General features: G+C 27.7%; 2 protein-coding genes and 1 non-coding gene across 3 annotated transcripts; 2 read left to right on the forward strand and 1 right to left on the reverse strand.

The window, feature by feature from the left end:
- The first annotated feature begins 1,715 nt into the window (after window positions 1–1,715).
- On the forward strand, window positions 1,716–3,871 carry LOC129875071 (polygalacturonase QRT3-like). The gene is made up of 3 exons (XM_055950500.1): window positions 1,716–1,961; window positions 2,047–2,283; window positions 2,704–3,871. Exons 1-3 carry the CDS (start codon window positions 1,755–1,757, stop codon window positions 3,703–3,705), a joined length of 1,446 nt encoding a protein of 481 aa, XP_055806475.1. The 5' UTR covers window positions 1,716–1,754; the 3' UTR covers window positions 3,706–3,871.
- Window positions 3,872–6,271: 2,400 nt separating this feature from the next.
- On the reverse strand, window positions 6,272–6,344 carry TRNAE-CUC (transfer RNA glutamic acid (anticodon CUC)). Its single transcript has one exon. It is a non-coding gene; the product is annotated as a tRNA-Glu (tRNA).
- A 3,123-nt stretch (window positions 6,345–9,467) lies between these two features.
- Window positions 9,468–15,018, forward strand: LOC129873438 (polygalacturonase QRT3). The gene is made up of 3 exons (XM_055948538.1): window positions 9,468–9,702; window positions 10,148–10,378; window positions 13,902–15,018. Exons 1-3 carry the CDS (start codon window positions 9,496–9,498, stop codon window positions 14,982–14,984), a joined length of 1,521 nt encoding a protein of 506 aa, XP_055804513.1. The 5' UTR covers window positions 9,468–9,495; the 3' UTR covers window positions 14,985–15,018.
- The last annotated feature ends 6,686 nt before the right edge of the window (window positions 15,019–21,704 follow it).

Consider the following 21,704-nt stretch of genomic DNA (forward strand, 5'->3'; position numbering starts at 1 on the left):
GAGTTATCCATTGTTTCATTTAGAACAACAATACCCATATAGGTAGTCGAATAATCAAAAATATCATTTCCACAAGCTAAGTACGTAACTCAAAAATACCTTCTCCTAATGGTGGAAAAAGATATCAAAGGTTTAATCTGTGAATCATAATAATATTCATGTCGTTAGCGTTATTTCAAATCTAATACTCTTTTTATTTTAATTTAAGTATCTTAATTTGACTGAACATAAAATTTAAAAAAAAAAAAAAAGTTTTAAATTTTATGTTCTTGAATTAAAAATATATGTAATTCGTAGTGTTAAACTTATCACGAAGAATAAATTTAAAAAAATATTAAATATAAAAAATGCACTCTTTTATTTTTATTTTTAAAAAGTAACACAGTTAAAAAGTAGTCTGACGGCAACCAAACGCATGAACCATCAAAAAGCTTCAACAATAAGTTATTCTCTGTATTATTTTTTCCCCACATCCCTCCGTTTCATTTGATCTGTTATGATCTTTTCATTTATTTTATAAAATATCAATGTTAGATTCATTATTAATCAGTTGATCTTGACTAATCATGAAATTTATTTTCTTAAAGAACTTGTGATTTAACATTTATATATTTATGAAAACTTATCATTTAATAAAATTGAAATTGCAATTAAATTATTTTTAGATTTAAATTTTTTTTCTTTGGAATAGATAAACCTAGTGTTTGACCATAACTTTTGATTCAAAATTGAAAATCTATCTTCAACCAGAGATTTTGAATCAGATTTTTAAAATTCATCTTCAAAAATAATTCAAATTCCAATCACAAAACTTCAAAAAAAAAAAAAAATCAAAATAAAATAAATGTCAAAAGCACAATTTCAAGTTTCAAGTCAAAATCTATGACCAAACGAGAGAAAAATATAAAATAGGAGCAAAAATGGTCTTGCAATTCAAGACCTTTACTTCATTATTTGTCAAAAAAATCAAAACCAAAAAAGAGGGGTTTTGCTTAAGTTATAAACTCCCTCCCCCCATCTCTTTTTTTTTTAAAGTAAAATTAAAATCCAAATAAATTAAGTTTTGACATAATTCCCAAACTTTGTAAGGATGCTTAAAGTGAGAAGTTGGTCACTGCTTTACTTTTCTTTTCTTCCATGCCACCAAAAGAAGAAGAAGAAATTAATACTACTATTCAACAAGGCAACTCATTGTAGTCCAACAACTTACTCTTCTCATTTTTTTCGGTGGTTGAAAATACATTTGGCCATTGATAAAAAGATATTTTCATCTCTTTTACTTTAAATTATTCACAGAAAAGCAAAAACAATTTTAATTTATATGTATGGTTAAACACAAATTTGAAAATATCTTTTTTTTACCTTAATTTTTTTTAAAAAAAAAAATTCACAATAAAATATGATCGTTACTCATTAAGTTAAGTTACCAAACCCAAAAAATAAAAAGGCAAATTAATTTTACACACGTATTTAAGTAAACATATAATACATCTTCAACAAATAAAAGAAAACCAACATCAAAAGAGAGCCTTTTCTTTGTCTTTTCTCACACTCTTTGTCTGTTTAGATTAAATGATTCCAACTTTAATTTTCTTGATTTTATTTTCTAAACCTCTCTTTCCATTGCCTAGCTATATTCTCTACCCCCAAATTAAAAAAATAAAAATGAAAAAAATCTCGTCTCCCTAAATAGTATATAAATGGGAAAACTAGAATGTTTTTTCTTGGATTCATTCATTCACATTGGAAGCAACATGGAAGAAAAAACATGGGCTTTGTCCTTGTTTTTTGTTTTTGCTTGTCTATCCCATGTTCTTGGAGATGTTCATTCACATGATCATCAAATGAGGAAATTGCAAGCCTTTAAAGCTTCAATTGTTCGTCGCGATTCTATTTCTCCTTTTCCTTCTCCTTCTCCTACTAGATTTTCACCATCACCATCAACACCATCAGTAGTGACCGTAAGTCTTTTTTTTCTTTTCTTTCTTAATTTTATCAGTTGATTAATGTTAACAAATCGCAAATTAAATATATATGTATTATTAGGTTACACCAAGTCCAAGCGTATATCATGTAACATCATATGGTGCAGACCCAACTGGGAAATTAGATAGCACACAAGCAATTCTACAAGCAATTTCTGATGCACTTGAAGGTCCAACTAATGGTTTCTTAATGCAAGGAATTTCAAATCTTGGTGGTGCTCAAATTAATCTTGAAGGTGGAAATTACTTGATTAGCCAACCATTGCAATTCCCTGTTGTCAGCCGTGGCAATCTCATGGTACGTACACTTTAACATATGTTATAACGCGTTAAATTACACTAACGCAATATATAATTGTCACAACGGGCTAGGTGGTGTGTGACATTAAATTAGTTGACCAATGTACCTATTTCTGATTTCTCCAATGAAGTGATATTAGTCTTCCTTCTAGACTAAAATTAAGATAATATTACATATTTGTTGAAACAAATGCGTTACATGTTTGATTATTATTTTTTCCTATCTCTTGACTTGACCTTTTTGAAATTTAGAAAAATAAATTTAATTTGTCCACAATATGTAATCCTATTTTTCATACCTTCCCAGCTGCCTCTCTAAGACTTTTAACTTTACATTTTTCTATATTTCTAATTTTGCCCTAGCTAGTAATTTTAATTACAATATTTACCTCTTGTTTTATTTTTTTAAATGAAACAGATTCATGGAGGAACACTAAAAGCTTCAGATGATTTCCCAACAGATGGATATCTTCTCGATTTATCGACATCTTCAAGCAATGCTCCTGAATATTTATTCGAATTCATAACGTTAAGAGATTTATTGCTTGATTCTAATTTCAGAGGAGGAGGTATCCAAGTGATAAATTCACTAAGAACAAGCATTGACAATTGCTACATTACACATTTCACAACAAATGGTATTTTAGCTAAAGGTGGTCATGAGACATACATTAGAAATTCATTTCTTGGACAACATATTACTGCTGGTGGTGATAAAGGAGAGAGGAATTTCTCCGGCACCGCGATAAATTTAATGGGAAATGACAATTCTGTTACTGATGTTGTGATTTTTTCAGCTGAAATTGGTATAATTGTAACAGGCCAAGCAAATTTGTTATCAGGTGTACATTGCTACAATAAGGCTACTGGATTTGGTGGAACTGGAATTTACCTAAAACTCCCTGGTTTAACACAAACAAGAATTGTTGATTCCTATTTGGATTTTACTGGAATTGTGGCAGAGGACCCTGTTCAACTCCAAATTTCAAACACTTTTTTTCTTGGAGATGGATTTATTAAGTTGAAATCTATAAATGGTGTTGTGAATGGAGTTAACATAGTGGACAATATGTTTTCTGGATCAAATAAAGGGATTGATATTGTTCAATTGGATCAATCTAATGGACCATTTAAGACAATTGAACAAGTTGTGGTGGATAGAAATAATGTTAAGGGGATGAATCTTAAGGCTACAATTGGAAGTGGGGTTGTTCAAGGGAATGGTACTTCATGGACTTTGGATCTTAATCCAATTCTTATATTTCCTAATCTTATTAAACATGTTCAGTACACTTTTTTCCAGAGCGGAAATGCTTTCGTTAATCACGCTCTGAGAAATATATCGAATAATAGGGTTTCAGTCGAATCAGACGTGCAAATTCCAGCAAGTGTGTTCGTAGTGGCGGATCAAGGTAAATGATCATATTTGAGCTAACATGTTTAGGCTCAAGAAATTAATAATCATAGGGATGTTATTTTATTGGTTTTATTAGATCTCTTGGAATCATTCTTGAAAAAGAAATGTTTATGTCAAGGAAAATTCAAAAGTATATTCCAGCAATACAAGGAATGCTTTTTGATAGCAATTTTTTTTCCTTTCCTACTAAAGTTCAATGCATGGAAAAAAACATACTTTTTGATATCATTATCTTTTTTACTTAATTTTTATACTTTACACGTCTCACAAGCTTAATATACGTCTAGAATTCACTAGGTTGAATAAGGATGGGGTCTCATTCAAATTTCCAAATTAATCAATTATATATATACCTAACTTTGAGGATTTGATTTATAAGGAATTGTCCATTTGTTGAAATACATCCTTAAGGGCCAATTAGCATTTGTAATTTGTAGGACTTTAAAAGAAGGGTTTGACTTATGAATTTTTCGTAGTTTTAAAGCAACTTATTCTTTTTATTCGTAATTATGCATAAAGATATTATAAATATGTTTTTATAAATATTTATAAAGGACAATTCAGTGCATAAAACATATCGTGTTAGTAGGGGTTTAGGGCCGCACCCCAAGGGTGTGATGTGGATAGTCTAAGTACCATAATGAAAAGGGTTAGCGGCTACTTTCATGGCTCTGTTAATCCATGACCTATATATTACACTGAGACAATTTTACTGTTGCTCTAAGACTCTCCTTCAATTTCGACATATTATAGGAACCGTATCTTTTTTTTCTTTTATATAATTTATTCAAAGCTATATTCTTCGAAATAAAATACCAATCAACTTTTAAATGAATGAATTAAAAGGAGGCCTTGCCGACACTATAATAACTCTTTAAAACTATTTTTAATGATCTGGTCATCGTGTGTCAATATTCTTAATGATCTGGTCATTTTTGCTAGGTTGTTATTTTGTTTTATTTAAGTATATTTATCTTTATTTAACTAAATAGACATTGACATGTCATTGCTGGTTTTGCATCACATAATTTTGAATGTGGCTTCAATTTTACCCAATCAATTCCAATAGCTTGGAAATGAGGAGTATCTAACCACTATAACTAGTTTTAGGTGAATGTAGTTGGCCATGAAATCATCATATATCCATGTTGTTGTAGTAGTTGGTGAGGGTAACCAATTTTTAACAAATGGAAGAAATTTAATTATAAACTTTAGCTTACAAAAGTTAAACAAAAAAAAAGGATCAAAATTTGTACATAACTTTCATTTAATTTTTTTCAATTACATGGATATTTAAGTTTCCTATCCTATTAATTTACGATATTTGGAATCATGGGATGTGTTTATAATTATATGAGAGACGTATTGAAAATATTTTTAAACTCGGCGTGAATTATTAGTTTCATCCCCGAATTATTGACATCTAACTTTAAAAACACTCCTTTACTTGGCTAAGTAAACTTAAATACACCTCGATCTTACAACATGAGTGAAATACACCCCTAAATTCTCGCCACGTTTAGGGGTGTTTTCAATATTTTGATAGTTTTTTTATTAAGAGCCCATGCTCCTATAAAAGTTTGAGACTACTTGTTATGTCACGTGGCAAATCTGGAGTGTATCTAAGTTTAGTTAGTTAAGTAGAGTGATATTTTTAAGTCTATCAATAATTTGGAAATGAAATCAATAATTTGGACCAAATTTAAGGATGTTTTCAATACTTCTCTCTAATAATTACTTTCTTTATGGTTCAACCAATAAAATAAAGAAAGTGAAAAGTAGCTAGGTTGCTTAGATAAGGGGGAAATAACAACCTTGCCAACATCCCTTTAATTTCCCTCATATTTGTATTCACCTAAAGGGACTTTATTTCTTCAAAATTGTGGAAATTGATTTTGCAAAACATGATACTTGGACGTTGAAAGAAAAAATAAAACTCAAATTTTAAAGGGACTTTTAATAACCAAAGGAAGAGTTAAGTACTATTATTACTATTACTATTATTATTATTATTATTATTATTATTATTATTATTATTATTATTATTATTATTATTATTATTATTATTATGGGAAATGGGGTTAGGGATGTGCCGAAAGTGAAATGGTTAAGTGAGGGTGGGAAGGAGACAATACAATTTAAAATGTTATTTATGAAATATTATTTTTTTTTTATAAAGGAAAATTATGAATGAATTGACGCACAACATTATAAGCTCCTCTAAAACTAATTTTTTTAGTTTTTTTTTTCCTTTCTTTCATAAGCTCCTCTGAAACAAAATTTTAGTTTTTTTTCCCTTTCTTTCAGGTAACTCTTCTTTATATAATCTCTTTGAATATGCCAAAAAGGTTAAAATGTGAGCTTATTTACAGGATTATGCAGATAGATAACTAATCAATTTTCAATGTTTACCCAATTTAACCATTTGAATTTCCATTACAAAATGAAGAAATTGTGTTGGACAGACCTTCACTCCGAGCGGCCCAGTTCACCAGCCCAAGCCATTTGTGAAGGATCGATCTAAAACAGAATAATTGGGCTGAATTGACTGGCCCAAAACATAAAAAATTTCCGTTGCCGGGACTTGAACCCGGGTCTCTCGGGTGAGAGCCGAGTATCCTAACCAACTAGACTACAACGGATTGTTGAAATGCATGCAGAGATATTTATAATCGATTTCAAGATATTTACGTATCGGTTCTAAAACCCCACATGTCAGAAGAGTATATAACTTATGCTTTTAATAAAATTATAAATATATATGTTCGTTGATGTTGGTGGAGATGATTTATAGTGATGGTGATAATTGTGATTGATAACTCACCACCTCCACCATCACAAGTTCACAACTATATACTTCAAAATAGAGAAGTATTGGAAACACTCATAAACTTGACATAAATTATTAGTTTTGTTCTCAAACTATTTACATCCTTAAAAACACCCCTCTACTTAATTAACTAAACTTAGATACACTTTTAATTTTTCATGTGGCATAACAAGTAGTCTCAAACTCTTGTAAAAGCATGAAACTCTTAATAAAAAGTTAAGAGACGTGTTGAAAAGACCCTAAACTTGACAAGAATTTAGCAATGCAGTTCACTCATGTTACAAGATCAGACGTGTATTTAGGTTCAGTTAATCAAGAAAAAAAATATTTTTTAAGCTGTCTATAATTTAGAGATAAAACTAATACTTCATATCGAATTTAAGGGGTGATTTTCTCTCCACTTCAAAATAAATAAAAGAAATGTGGCACGCCTGAAAACTAATTAGAAGATGATTGTTAATACTATTACCTTTTTACTTCTATATTTTCAAACTTTTCTTCAAACAATAATCAATGAAAACTCATTAAAGAGAAGTGCAATTTTTTTTAAAAAATAATTAATATATATTTAAATTTTTTAAAATTTACTTATTTTAATAAATAAAAAAGTGTCGATATTTATTATACTTAAATAGAGGGTGAAATTAATTCTATGACGATGTCAAACCTACCCCATTTAATAACATTGTAGACTTGTAGTAATTGATTGCCTTAAAAGGCTTAAACTACTCCCTTCTTTTTGCCTGTGCGGCATAAATTACCCTTATCACTAGAAGACAACAAAAAATTACCCCCTTCATTCTATATTACTACTTGTCTATATTATTAAAAATATTTTTTTATAATTTATTAATTTTGCTCTTAAATTTATTTATTTTAAATATAAAATTTAGTAATTCCAAATTGTTTTTCCGTTATTAATTTGATATTGATGAATAAGGCACATATATAAAGTGTATTAAAATGAATTGAAAGAATAAATTAATTGTTGGTGAAATTATAAGATTACAAATTACAATTGAAAAATAAAATGAAGAAATTAACTTCACTTCTTGGCTGAGGCACGGATATCTCGCTCTCTTTAAGGAGATTCAAGCCCACTGCAGTAAATCATTTCACTGGTCCAGCAGTAGTACTCTTGACTTGTCCCCTCCAGGATACAACAGCCTTATCACAAAAATGTAACTCAACAAACTCTGGACAAGAGTTGAGTTTAAAGCTCTACACAAAGAACACCTCTCTTCAACTAATAAGAACTCTCTTTTTTATATAAACTTAACTCTCTCAATTTTTTCTTCTCTTATTCTTATTTCAAAACAAAGAAGACCTCTCTATTTATAGGAGAGAAAATCATACAAAGATGAAAAAATAATAGAAGGCCATCATTATCATCATTTAGTGTACCATTATGATTTAGTGCACCATTATGATTTAGTGCACCAATTATTAGTGATAATTAGATTAAAAATACATAATAATATGATTTAGTGCACCACTTATTAGTGATAATTAGATTAAAAATACATAATGGAATGATTTAGTCTTGCACTAAATAAAGATGATAATGAAAGACATTTTTATGCACTAAAGAAAGAATAATAAAGATGACATTAAATGTCATCAATGGACAATTGCTAAAATTGCAATTTAATAAAATGTTAAAATGTTCACACACTAACATTAATAAAAACATTCATTGTTTTTTTATGATCTTTAAAGAACATGTAAAGAAAAATATGCACAAATAATATGAAATAAGAGAGTATTTTGATTACATTTTTTATTATTTTGATTTCTTGTTCGATATTTAATATTTATATTAAAGCTTAATTAATTTAAATTTATGATGTATATAATCTCATTTAAAGAAAAACACCTCCTATCTATAAAAAAATTCATATTCAAACTCGAATCCGACACCTTTTGATTACTTTGCTCAAGTAAAAAGGAATTCTATTTTGCCAATTCATCCCACAAAGGAGAATGCTGCATCTAACCCAAGCAATGACCTCCCCATATAACAAATGTCTTCTCTTTCCAATGCTAATAAATGCTACAACAATTTTAAGTTTTACCATACGACATTCATTGCATTTACTTTTATCTATCTACTATATTGAAACTTTTTTTTTTTGTAATTTGTCATTTTCAGTATATTAAGAGAATTATTTATTTATTTATTTTTAATATTAATTATTTATATATTTACTAATAATTATTTATATATATATTTCACTTTTATTTGTCACCTTTAGTATATTAATAATTTTTCTTCATGTTTACATTTAATATTACTTACTTATTCAGTTATTCTCTAAATTATTTCTTAAAATCCAAAGTTACATATCACTTAATATGAATATCATGTTAAAATATAATAATATGTTATTTATCATTTATTATAAATTACTACCAATTTCATTTTAATCTAATTATGTATATATTTTACACTGTTCATAATTTAAGGAGCGGAGCTAGCATCGGACTTTGATTCGTAGACTTTATATTTATGTTACTAAATTTACCTAATATGTATAAATAGTTCATCAAAAATTATAAGAAATAAAATATAAAATATAAAACGCATTAACTTAAAATATTAGTTCTATTTATAAATAAACATTTAAAATTCATTATCAAAGTGGATAAATTGCTTCTTTCTTAATTAAAATAGTTTCAGATTCGATCCTTGATATAATATTTTTTTTATAAGAAGCCAATTCTCTCAAATTTGGAGACGCTGCTTAAATTTAAATTAGTTGAATTCCAATTAAGATATTAAGAGAAAAAAAAACACTTAAAATCCTAGTTACAAATAACGAGACAACACTTGGAGATTCCACAAGTGTCACTCTCTATAAACTCTAAATTTCTTTTTTAATTGGAATTCTCCTTTCACCAGACTTAGAAGCAGAGATTGTTTTTTTACATGAATTTCTGCAATAAATTCTTTCAAAGAAGTGATGAAGCCATTTTCTTGTTTAGCATTCTTGTTTTTTCTACTTAATTATTTGGTTGTAAAAGAGGCAAATGGATCTCTTAGAGAGTTGAAGCTTTATGAATTTCAAAAAGGACTTGAAGATAAACATTTCCATTCTTCATCTTTCATCTATTCATCATTACCTTCACCTTCTCCAGAACCTTCTGTTCCCACCTCCAATGCCAAAAAGGTACTCAAAATAATACTATCATCTTTCACTCTCTTTTAATTTTATCAATTAGAATTGATTTGGCTACACCTAACGAATGAGTGTCCAATTTTTCACCTTGACACGTTTTATTTTGTAGACATTTTTTTGTGTTGGTTAGAGTCTTGACTTTTGATTCCACCTGACGCGTTTTTTTTAGTACCGTTTTAATTTATATGACACAATTTAAATTTTGAGTATCAAATAATTTAAATTTGATCGTGTATTTAAATTTGAAATCTTTAAATTTTTTAAAATAAAATTTATATATTTTAAAATTACGTAAAAAGATTTATAAATCAGAATAATGGACAACTAAAAATATTTGTGATAAAAAAATAAATTTATTTGTATCTCAAAATTTTGAGAAGTGTTCGGAGTAGAATTTTATAAATTTCTTTCTTGACATTATATTATATTTTTTTAGAGTGAAGGAGGGGTTATATATCCTATAGGGTACGGTGCAGATCCAAGAGGGACAAGTGATAGTAGTGAAGCCATTAAGGAGGCTATTAATGATGCATTAAAATTGCAAATTAATGGATTTGCATTGCTGCCTGGTATTAGTGATCTTGGTGGTCTCATTATTGATTTTCAAGGTGGAAATTACAGAGTCAACAATCCTATTCTATTTCCTCCTGGCATTGGCAATATTGTGGTATGTCACCTCCCTCCCTCATTTCATTATTTGTTTAAGTTATGTACATTGACGGTACCAATATGAATAAAATAAAATAAAAATATTTTGTCACCTTAAAAAAAAAGATAATTATTTTTTGAGTTTAGGTTTTATTGAAAATAATTTATATACGTTTTCTTTGAGTTCGAGCTAAGATTTGCATTTTCTACCTTTCCTAAACAAGAAAGTAAGAAAAATAAAGCTAACATTTGGTCCCAAATTTTTAAATATTCTTGATAAGTTATTTTTTATAAAATTTTGCTGAAGTTTCATCATGCGGTTGACCACAAATTTTCTTTAGAGAATATTTATCCTTATTTCAAAAAATATTATTATATATTCGTAAGTTCTAAAAATTATTAAAAATACTCATAAATTTGTATTATTATTTTATAATGAATATGTTCTGCTAAAAAAATATTATAACATAATTAATAATAATTAACAACAATAAAATACAATATGAGTAAGAGTAATATATTAATTGCAATAAAAATAATTTTTTTTTTTTCAATCTTGTCACTCAAATTATTCTTTCTGTATAAGGTAGTAACAAACTATTCTTTTATAATAGATAGAGATGTTATTTAGAGTCCGTTTGGATGAACTTAAAAAAATAACTTTTATGTATGAAGTGCTTTTAGAACTTTAAGTGCTGAAAGTTATTTTTATAAATAAGCAGTTGAGTGTTTGGATAAAAGTGCTTAAATGAGAAAAATTATGTGAATTTTAGGGTTAAAAGAATAAAAAGGGTAGTTTGGGAATTTAGTTAAAATATAAGGGATATAAAAGTAATTTCCATGGTCAAAGAAAATGACTTTAAGCACTTAGAAAAAAAAAGTTAGGAATCCTAAATTTTCATTTTTGAGGGACTTTAAGAACTTTCTGGCTTAAAGTTAGCATTAGTCAAACACGTCCAAAAGCTGAAAAGGGGCTTTAAGTTGGTTTTGACCAACTTAAAACCAATCCAAATGGGCTATTAATGGTGTTAGTTGCCCACGTTAATGGAGTAAATCGATAGGTAAATATTAATTGAAATTAATAAATGATGAGTGATTTTATAAAATATAAAAATATGGGATAATTTTAATTTTTTTAAAAATTCCCATTTATTAGAACTTGGTTCAAATACTCCATCTGTCCAATAATACTTGTCCATTATTGATTTTGCACAATTTTTAAAAAACTATAAATAGAAAGGTAATTTTAGCATATGACCTTTTGAATATAATAAATACAATGTATTAAAAAATATAATAGAAAAATGACTACTAATTAATGATAAGTCTAAATTAGGAATTAAGTATAAATCATCTATTGATTTCATAAATTGTATAAATATTGTTAGACATCTATTTTTAGTATAATGGATAAATAAAACTGAACGGAGAGGGTAATAATTTTTTATAGAATTTGAAAATATTAAATAATTTTTAAATATAATTGCCAAATAATAATAAATTATATGATTAAATATTTATTTTTTAAAAAAAATCAAATTTTTCCAAAGAATATTTGAGGCCAAACGGCACCAAAATAAAAAGAAGAGAGTAATTTAAATGAAATTTAACTTGAATATGTTAATGGTCAACAACAGTGCTAGCAATCGATTACAGATATTGATTTGATTGGGCTGTTTTCAAACTGAAAATTGCAATTAAGTTGTGTATAGACATGTGTCCTACTTTATTGGAAAATGCATCGTACGTAAGATAAAAGATAATAATTTTAAAATAAAATTTAAATTAATTTTTTTATCCCACCATTCTCACTTAAAATTGTGAGATTCTATCCCATACCTTGTACTAAACGAGGTGTTATTGTACTAGTATTATCAATATGAATTGTGATATAATAATGAGATAATTTTATATATTATAGATTGTGCTATAATAATAAGATTACTTTATTAATTTTAGGTTCGAGTTCAAAGAAAATTCTGTTGCGTAAAACTAAAAAGTGAGTTAAAATTAAAGAACGAGATCATATGGAGAAGATATATCACTAGAGTTATTATATTAATTCAACGAACTAACCTTTTTCCCCTTTACTACGTTTGAATTTTGATCCTTTTAAGTTAATATATATGCTTATATTTAAAGAAAAAGTAAGATAAAATATGCTAAAAAGACAAGCAGAAAGAGGCATTCATGTCAAAAGAACCTTTAATTTCTTAAAGTTAAGAAAACGCAAGCATGCAAATTTAGATTTCTAGAAATGTGTACTAGTATATGATAGTTCTTGGAGTTTGTTCAAAATCAATAAAAAAAATCAAGTTTGAACTGACGCAATTTAAATTATAGTAGAAAAATATTTTTAAGTTAGACAACTTTAACTTCAGGAATTTTGCAAATATTGGTTGTATTTTAATAAGTAGTCTTAAAAATAGCTGATTATTTTATATAATTTTTTATTGGTTACGCGAACAAAATCTCAAGTTAATAGCTAAAAAGAAAAAAGAAGTTACTTATGAGGTACTTCAGCATATGTTACAATAAAATATATATGACTCTTTGTTGGTAGAAAGAAATTTAGATACTTTTATTGGTGTGAGATCTTTTTGGGGATAATAGCGCAAAATCAGTACAAAGCGGACAATATTTTTTGATTTTGATTTTGAACATTTATTTATTTTTTAAGAAAAAAACATGATTCCTTGGTTCCAACATTTTCCAAATAAATATATTAGAAAATATTTGAAAAACTATTTATATAGTATAATAAACGACAAAAAATGATACAATCTATCCAAATATTATATTCATTATCAAGAAATGTGATTTTTTGAAAATAAAAATTATTAATTGAGTGATCATTTGAGAAATGATATCTACATGGTAAATGCTCCAAAGTTTTGAGAAATATATTTGATACAAAGATAATATATTTTCTTAAAAGATGCAAAGGGAGAAAGAATAAAGGAGGATTTTCCCTATTGTTAGCCCAAACGCATCTTTTTCTTCTTTTTTTCTCCTTTTGATCTGTCTAATTATTCTTTTGAGGGTTTTTCTTCTGTGCTCTTTTGTCCTTGGGGTTTTGGGTCGGGTTGGACTTTATAATTGAATGTTATTTATTAGAGTTTAAAAAATGAGTTATCCTTCGTAAAGTTAGTATTTTTAGGTTGTGTAATTTTTGTTTTATCATTTCTAAAGTTTAACGATTTTTGTGTTAGAAATGATAGTTAATTGACTTTTTGTAAATAATAATAATAAATATGTGACTATATGTAAAATTTACCGTATTTATTATTGGTTATTCTCTTTTTTTGCAAATGTTGGGCTTGTAAAGGACTACCTTAGTTACAAAACCCGTTGGGCTAGTAGTACTCCTCATACATTTCATGGTCAAGCCCAAAATGACAGTCCATATCTTTTAGGATCCATTGTTTACCCCATTCTTGGCCCATACCTCTGTCTAGAGGTGTCAAATGAGCGGATTGAGTAGGTAAATTGGACTGAATTAATAAATGGGCGGGTTATTGATTGAGCGGAAACATTTTCAGGTAAAAGGGGGAACATTAAGAGCATCCGATACATTTCCAGGTGATAGACATCTAATTGAGCTATGGTCACAAGATTCTACCAAGTTTGTCACAGACTACAATATTTCCCACCACCATAGTGACATTTTCGATCGGCGCAACCAAAATGTTGCGATTCGCTATGAGGGAATAACGTTCCGTGACATCCTCTTCGACTCTGGCTATCGAGGAGGAGGTCTATATGTCGTTGACTCAGCTAGAATTCGCATAACGGATTGCTTTTTCGTTCACTTTAGCACGGAAGGAGTCCTCGTCCATAGGGGCCATGAGACCTTTATATCGAACACGTTCATGGGCCAACATCCGACCATTGGTGGTGATAGAGGTGAGAAGGATTTCTCAGGCATAGCAATTGATCTTGCTAGTAATGACAATGCAATTACTGATGTTACAATTTTCTCATCAGCAATTGGAATTGTACTTAGGGGTGAGGCTAATATTGTCACAGGGGTACATTGTTACAACAAGGCAACATATTTTGGTGGGGTTGGAATTTCAGTTAAAGCATCCCAAAATAGGATAGATAATTGTTACCTTGACTATAACTCTATAGTCATTGAGGACCCTTTCTTAGTTCACATCTCAAATGGGTATTTTCTTGGTGAGGGAAATATTGTTTTGAAAGCAATTAACGGTCGAATTTTCGGACTAAACGTTATCAACAACATGTTTAGTGGTAACCCTTCAAAAATGACACCAATTTTGACTTTGGATGGAGAGTTCAATGATATTGATCAAGTTGTTATTGATCAAAATAATGTGAATGGCATGAGCTTGAAGTCTACTATTGGAAAATTAAGTGTTGCTGGAAATGGGACAAAGTGGGTAGCTGATTTTTCATCAATTCTTGTTTTTCCTAATAAGATAAATCATGTACAATATTCATTTTATCGTAGAGGGGGAGTTGTTGGATTTCCTGCACATGCTGTAACAAATGTATCAAGTAATGTTGTGGTTATTGAGAGTGAAAAAACTGTTGATGGAGTGGTGTCAGTTTATGTTGACCAACATAATATTGTGGGTGAAAAGAATTTTCTCATGTGAAAAACAAGCAATTGGAGATATTGTTTATTGTGGACTTCTTGTATTTTAAATACTTGTTATCTCTTTTGTCTCCTCCCTCTTTTACTGGTCAGATTAAATTTTGAATTCGAATTGGAAATTGTACGTTAATAATAAAACGCTTCATAATAAAATTGACTTAATATCCAATGTTTGAACTAGCTAGGGATAACCAAGAAAAAAAAATGTTTCTTATCTTATGGGATTGTCATGACACAGATTAGTTTTACCCCATTGATGATAGTCTCGCAATAGTATGTAACTCAACTAAGTACTGAAGAAATCGTTGATTCACACAATTGGTCATCACGTTTGATTGAAAAATTAGTAGCGCGAAATTATCGCGTGCTGGATTATGACTGAATGCCTTTAAGTCTGAATCTAGACTAAAATCAACATATACCCCTGTCATCCGCTTGTTTACCCGCAATAGGAGCCTTTGGCTCCCAACGACGCATGTGATTGACTGTTGAAATACAATTTCATCAGCAGCTGGTAAAATCCTTTGCAATTTACAAGCTAACTAAAATTATGCTCATAATGTTTAGGAAGTAATTTAAAAGACATCCAAACATTAGTGGATATAGTGGGAATTGCTCTTTTCCTTTTTGTTAAAATTAAAGCAAAAGGAGTTATTGATATATACACATCTTTTCCAACTCACAAAGAATCCAAAAGACGAAAGATAAAAAAAAAAAAAAAAAAGGAATTTTAATCCGTCGGATTTACTGTTTACTTCTTTATAAAAGAAAAACAATTGATCCAGAAATCAAGTTAATGTGGTTTGAGCTTAATTTGATCCCACATTCCAAAAGTGTCATAAAGCTTTTAATACTTTGAGATAAGTGTTAAAAACACATTTAAACTATTTTTCTTTTTTGAGTTTTCATACCTAAATTTTTGGGAGCGTGAGTTTCATACCTAAATTATCACTTTTTAGTTTGAGAAACACACCTCTCTCTTTTATTTCACTCTCACCATGGTGGTGTGTGTGTTGCACTCTCTCTTTCATTTTAAAAAAATTGTCACATCACACTCTACATAGACAAAATATTCCACCTAGACAAAAATTAAATAAATTCTTAGAATTAGTTAAAATTAAACATTAAAGTATCACTATTCCATCCTCAAAAAAAATATAAAATATTTTTGTTAACCACTCCACCACTTTTTCTCACCATACTCCCCTCTCCCCACCTCCCCACAATTATTTTATTTTATTTTTATTTTCTAAATTTCTTTTATAAATTTTTTTTAAAAAAATTCTTACTTCATCTTCCTCCCCCCCCCCCCCTTCAATCTTCTCCCCCTTCAAATAATAATTTAGATATTATTTTTATATATTTTACTTCTACCCTGTCACACTTAATCCTCCACTTCCAATTTTTTCTCTCATTTTCTGTTAGATACATACACATGAGTAAGAAAAATAATTTTTTTTTTTAAAAAAAATCATTTTAAAAAAAAATAATTTCACTTTTTTTAAAAATAATTTCTTTTTTTGGGATAGAAATACTTTAGTTTTAACTTTTAACTAATATTAATAGTTTATTTAATTTTTATCAATATAGAATATTTTAGCCATGTGCAAAAAAAATTAAAAAATAAAGAGAGTAGAGAGAGTGTATTACACAAACCACTGAGGTGTGTTTTTTAAAAGTAATAGTCTAGATATAAAACTCAAAAAAGAGAAATAATTTAGGTGTTTTTTTTTATATTTATCTCTAATACTTTCGACCCTTCAAGTTTCCTAAAAGTCATAAATAAATTAGGTCAACAGTGACATCTTTGTGAATATTGACACTCCTGTTACTTCTTGATTATTATTATTTTTTTAAAAAAATAAACATCCTTAAACCATTGTCGTTTTCGACGTATTTTTTTCTTACATTTTTTTTGGCTTTATGTTATTTTCTTCCATGACCAATCATCATCACATTGATTTAATTATTACTTGTACCAATGAAATTTGTACCACCGAAACATACTATCTTCATCGTTAAATTAATCAAGAAATGTAGATTAATTTTTTATAACTGTTCGTGTTAATATGCACGCATTTCAATTAATTTAATGAGATCTTTCATCTTTCAATAATAATAAATATTAAATAACTCTATTCATTAAAATTAGAATAAAAAAAATTATTTATTATTTTTATCTTTACTAAAATTTGAACTTTGAGATATCCAAAAAGTACTCAATCTTAGTATTGACTTTAGTCTCTCGTGGGACATCAAAGGAATATGCTTCCAAAATTTTAAAATTTTATATTGTTGTCAATATACTTGGCTATCTTTCAATATCATCAAATCAAAAATATTATCATTTCTTGGATGACAACAAATCATGCTCATAATTCTTTTCTTATCTTTGAGGGAAGAAAGGTAGGCCGGGGGGGGGGGGGGGGGCTCAAAACATTTCTTTTTCTTTGTTTTTTGATAGCATACACTACAAAGGCTAGACAATGGATAACCAACTAGCCATATCCTAATATCCTATATGCCACCACTTTTTTTTCCTTCTTTTCCATTAATACATTGAATTAAGTCTCATTTTTCACTTCCTCATACATATCTTCTTTTTCTTCATGTTGAAGCTCTACCCTAGACCAAATTAAAGGTCGATAAGGAAGGAGAGGTTGTTCTAATTTCAGAATCAGAACGGTCATTTTTATTTAATTAATATTTTCATGGCTAAACGCCCCCTCATGATGACACCAACACAAAGCCCAATCATGAGCCTAGATCCTAAAACCCCTTTTCTTGATCATCAACCCTATAATAACAATGCAAGTACACTAAACTTGAACAAGACATTGATCATTGCAGCCCTAATATGTGCTATACTTTGTGCCCTTGGCTTAAACTCCATGTTACAATGTGTGTTTCAATGCACTCAAAGGACTATCTCTGAGTCAGTTGAATGGGTAGCTTCAAAGAGAGTGAACACTGGACTTAAGAAGAAAGATATGATTGCTTTGCCAACATCTACTTATAATAATGCAAATTCTTCATCAAGCACATCTTCATCATCATTATGTGCTATTTGTTTGTTGGATTTCATGGATGGAGAGAGAATTAGGGTTCTTCCTCAATGTACCCATTCTTTCCATGTGGCTTGTGTTGATAAATGGTTACTCTCACATTCTTCTTGCCCTACTTGTAGGCTTCATCTCAAGTCTAGTAATTGTTTGGGAATTTTCACATCTCTTTAGTTAAAATGTCTTATGATGATTATGAGAGTTTTTTTTTTTGGTTTTTGAAAAGCATATTCATCTAAGAGATGGAGTGTTGATGTTTGATTTAATTTACTTTTATGGTAATTGTGTGCTAGACACTATGTCATTGAAACAAAAAGTTTGTTACAATTAGTTCTTGGTAAATTGTTCCATAGTAGGAGAGAGAACTTCGAATATGCTCATATTATGTGGATGAGGCAGAGAGTTAAAAGATGATTAATTTCCGATTAAAATGTCTACTCAAGAGTTAAAGCGTATTTGATCTAACTTTGAATAAAAGAAAGGGTTAATTGAGGATCAAGCATTACATTTTTAGAATACAAGATATTTCCTTGCCTATCTATATTTGTCCATTATACTAAAAATAGATATTTAACAATACTTAATTAATTTATGAAATCAAGAGATAGTTTTAACTTAGTTCCTAATTTATCCTTATTATTAATTAGTAGTCATTTTCTTATTATATTTTTTTAAGACATTGTATTTATTATATTCAAAGGTGATATGATAAAATTTCTTTTCTATTTATAAGTTCTTAAGAATTGTGCAAAGTCAATAGTGGACAAATATTGTTGGATGGATGGAGTATTAGGAAAATTGTAGCTTTAATTACAATAATTGAGAGTTATTATAGATGAAACAACAAGTAACAACGTACCACTAAGAGCCCATTTGGATTTACTTAAAAAAAAAGTAGCTTTTAAATCAAAAATAAAAAATCAAATTTAAATAACTTTTAAGTCAAAAAATAAAAAGTAAGGGAGGTCTACTTTTGGTTTTTAATGACTTTTTGTTTGTTGTATTCAAAATAATATCTATTGAATAAATTTTAAGAACAAGTTGTTTGTTTACAAAAAAAATACTCTTCACTTTATTTAGATTTTTATATTTTCTTTGCAAGCTTTAGTTATTTATTCTTAAAAATAAAATGTTCATCTTATTTAGTTTAAATATTTTTATGTGTTCATTTCCGTGATGGTACCATATGTATTTAAAAATAAAACATCCATCTTATTTAGCTTAAAAATAGAACTTTCATCTTAATTAGTTTGGTAAAGTAAAAGAGGATTAATTATTTATATCACTTCATTAAACACATATCCTTCTTAAATTGTAAGACATTAAAGTCATCTTCAATATAATTATATATAAAATATAATTTTTCAAGTGACTAAAATAATATATTATTAAAAATATGTAATTTAGTAGTAGAAAATCAAAATATAAATAAACATAACAATTAATAAAATAAATTCATAAATAAAGATTATATTTATATAGTGTAATTTTTAATAGAAAAATATAAAAAATTATCATAAAAATAAGGATTAGTGAAGGTTGTGAGTGTTATTATATATATAGTGTATACATGAATGTGAAAAGTGATGTATAAAAAGAATTTAAAGGGATATCTTTGTCATTTATTTATTTTATCTCAAGATAAGTTATTCCAGAATTACCATCCAAGAGAAGGATAACTTATCTCAATATTAATTATTAATCTCATAATAAATTATTTCAAACTTGTCAATCAAATAACAAATTAAATGAGACTATTATTTAATCCGAGGACTAATTAATCCAAAGAATCCTAGGTGTACGAAGAAAATACAAAATATCAACATAGTTTTTGGAAGTGTTTGTTGCACTTTAGTCAAGCGATCTCATAAATGCAAGTAGAAATAATAAGCACAAATTATAGGTACTGTTTATTGGGATTATCCTCCCAGATATTCTTTCTTATCGTATCACAGAAAATATTTGGGAAGTGATATTCCAATGAAATATTCCAATCAATTCCTTTCAGGTCTCTGTCGTTTTAATTCTTTTGAAAGAAATTATTTTATTCATAAGTTCAAAAATATCTTGAATTTTATGACAAGATATATATTTTATATTTTTTTGTATATTTTTATGTATTGAAAATGATTTAGTAACATTCTTATTTATAATAGTAAGAAACTAAATTAAACTAGTAGTAAAAAAATTATTTTTATATAAACTATGACAAATAAATCCTACCTAGACATGACTTAAATAAATAGCAAATAACAAATCCTAATCAACTTAATATTTATTATTCCAACATCATTTCACGTCTATTAAGAAACTAGTTTAGTATGTACCGTGTTAATTTTATTAAAGTATATTTAAAATGAATAAATTATTATGTGTGTAATATCATTTAGTACATAACTTTAAAAATTAAAGTAAATATTACCAATTCATATCATCAAATTTATAAACACGTCATTTTTTATTCATATCTCTTTGTACAAAATTCTAATCAACCTCTTTTATCTTTTTAAATAAAATTTATATTTAAAAAATATTATTTTAATTATTTTCAAATATTTGTGACCTTAAATTAATTCCACTTGACGATTACAGTCATATGCTGAATGAGGCCAAAATTCTTAATTTCTCATCGAATTTTAAATTCATGTAAACCTATTACTTTGTATAAATTATTATTAAAATGTTCACATTTTCTATCAAAATCATGATTACATGTCCTTTTGAATATTATGTGTTAAGATCCAATGATTTATTAATTATTTTAATTTCATTAATACACACTTTGTTTACTATTTTACTCAACAAAATATACACTATATATGCCCAACGTGAAATTTTTTGAAATAAATTTTAATTTAATCAGGCCTCAATATAAGTATTAAACACTGAATGAAAAAAATAATATTGAGTTCAGATTAAAGTTAGAATTTTAAGTAAAGCAATATACAATTTTTTTTAAATCTTTTTTCTTTATCCTTCAATCTCAATATACGTTTATGATGTTGCTGAAAAAAAAAAACATTTATGATATGAGTTAAAAAATGCAAAATAAAAAAATAGAATCCTTACAATTCTTTGTGTCTAAAAGATTTCTTCTCTTTTTTTTCAAAACCTTGATTGCACAAAAGTGAGGAAAACTCCAATATGAAGGTTGAAGAGTAAGACGAACGTTGGCTTCTCTTCACAAGCCTAGATTTTGTCTTTAAATTTATTGTTTTGGAGTGTTATGTTGCTTAACATTGTCTTCTTAACCCTTGTTTGGATGATTATCCATTGAATTGTAATGTATTTATTAGTCTAAATACAATATTTATTTTGATTGTTACTTAAATTATATTGTATCGTATAGTTTAAATCTATCGTTAGGTAATGACGAAAATACTTATTTTGTGTGTCGTTACCTTATATTTTTTTTTTTCTCATTTTGTCTTTATTTATTATTTATTAATTTTATTATATCAATACCCTACATTTTCAAATTAGCTATACCCCGTACCCTACAGTTTCTTTTAGGTTTATCAAATAAATTATGGATATATGACATTATGTAACGATGGAGAACAATACAATATACCCAAACGTTGTATTCATTACACCAATACAATACGATACAATACAACACAACACAATACAATACAATACGATATATTATGAAACAA

Source organism: Solanum dulcamara, chromosome 11, assembly GCF_947179165.1.
Source record: "Solanum dulcamara chromosome 11, daSolDulc1.2, whole genome shotgun sequence".
Classification (NCBI taxonomy): domain Eukaryota; kingdom Viridiplantae; phylum Streptophyta; class Magnoliopsida; order Solanales; family Solanaceae; genus Solanum; species Solanum dulcamara.

What these genes read in the sequence shown, in the direction of transcription:
- LOC129875071 (XM_055950500.1), top strand. Translation starts at nt 1,755, where the DNA reads ATGGAAGAAAAAACATGGGCTTTGTCCTTGTTTTTTGTTTTTGCTTGT. An exon ending in CAACACCATCAGTAGTGACC is followed by an intron (nt 1,962 to 2,046) that starts GTAAGTCTTTTT and finishes ATGTATTATTAG; the next exon opens with GTTACACCAAGTCCAAGCGT. An exon ending in TCAGCCGTGGCAATCTCATG is followed by an intron (nt 2,284 to 2,703) that starts GTACGTACACTT and finishes TAAATGAAACAG; the next exon opens with ATTCATGGAGGAACACTAAA.
- LOC129873438 (XM_055948538.1), top strand. Translation starts at nt 9,496, where the DNA reads ATGAAGCCATTTTCTTGTTTAGCATTCTTGTTTTTTCTACTTAATTAT. An exon ending in CCACCTCCAATGCCAAAAAG is followed by an intron (nt 9,703 to 10,147) that starts GTACTCAAAATA and finishes ATATTTTTTTAG; the next exon opens with AGTGAAGGAGGGGTTATATA. An exon ending in CTGGCATTGGCAATATTGTG is followed by an intron (nt 10,379 to 13,901) that starts GTATGTCACCTC and finishes AAACATTTTCAG; the next exon opens with GTAAAAGGGGGAACATTAAG.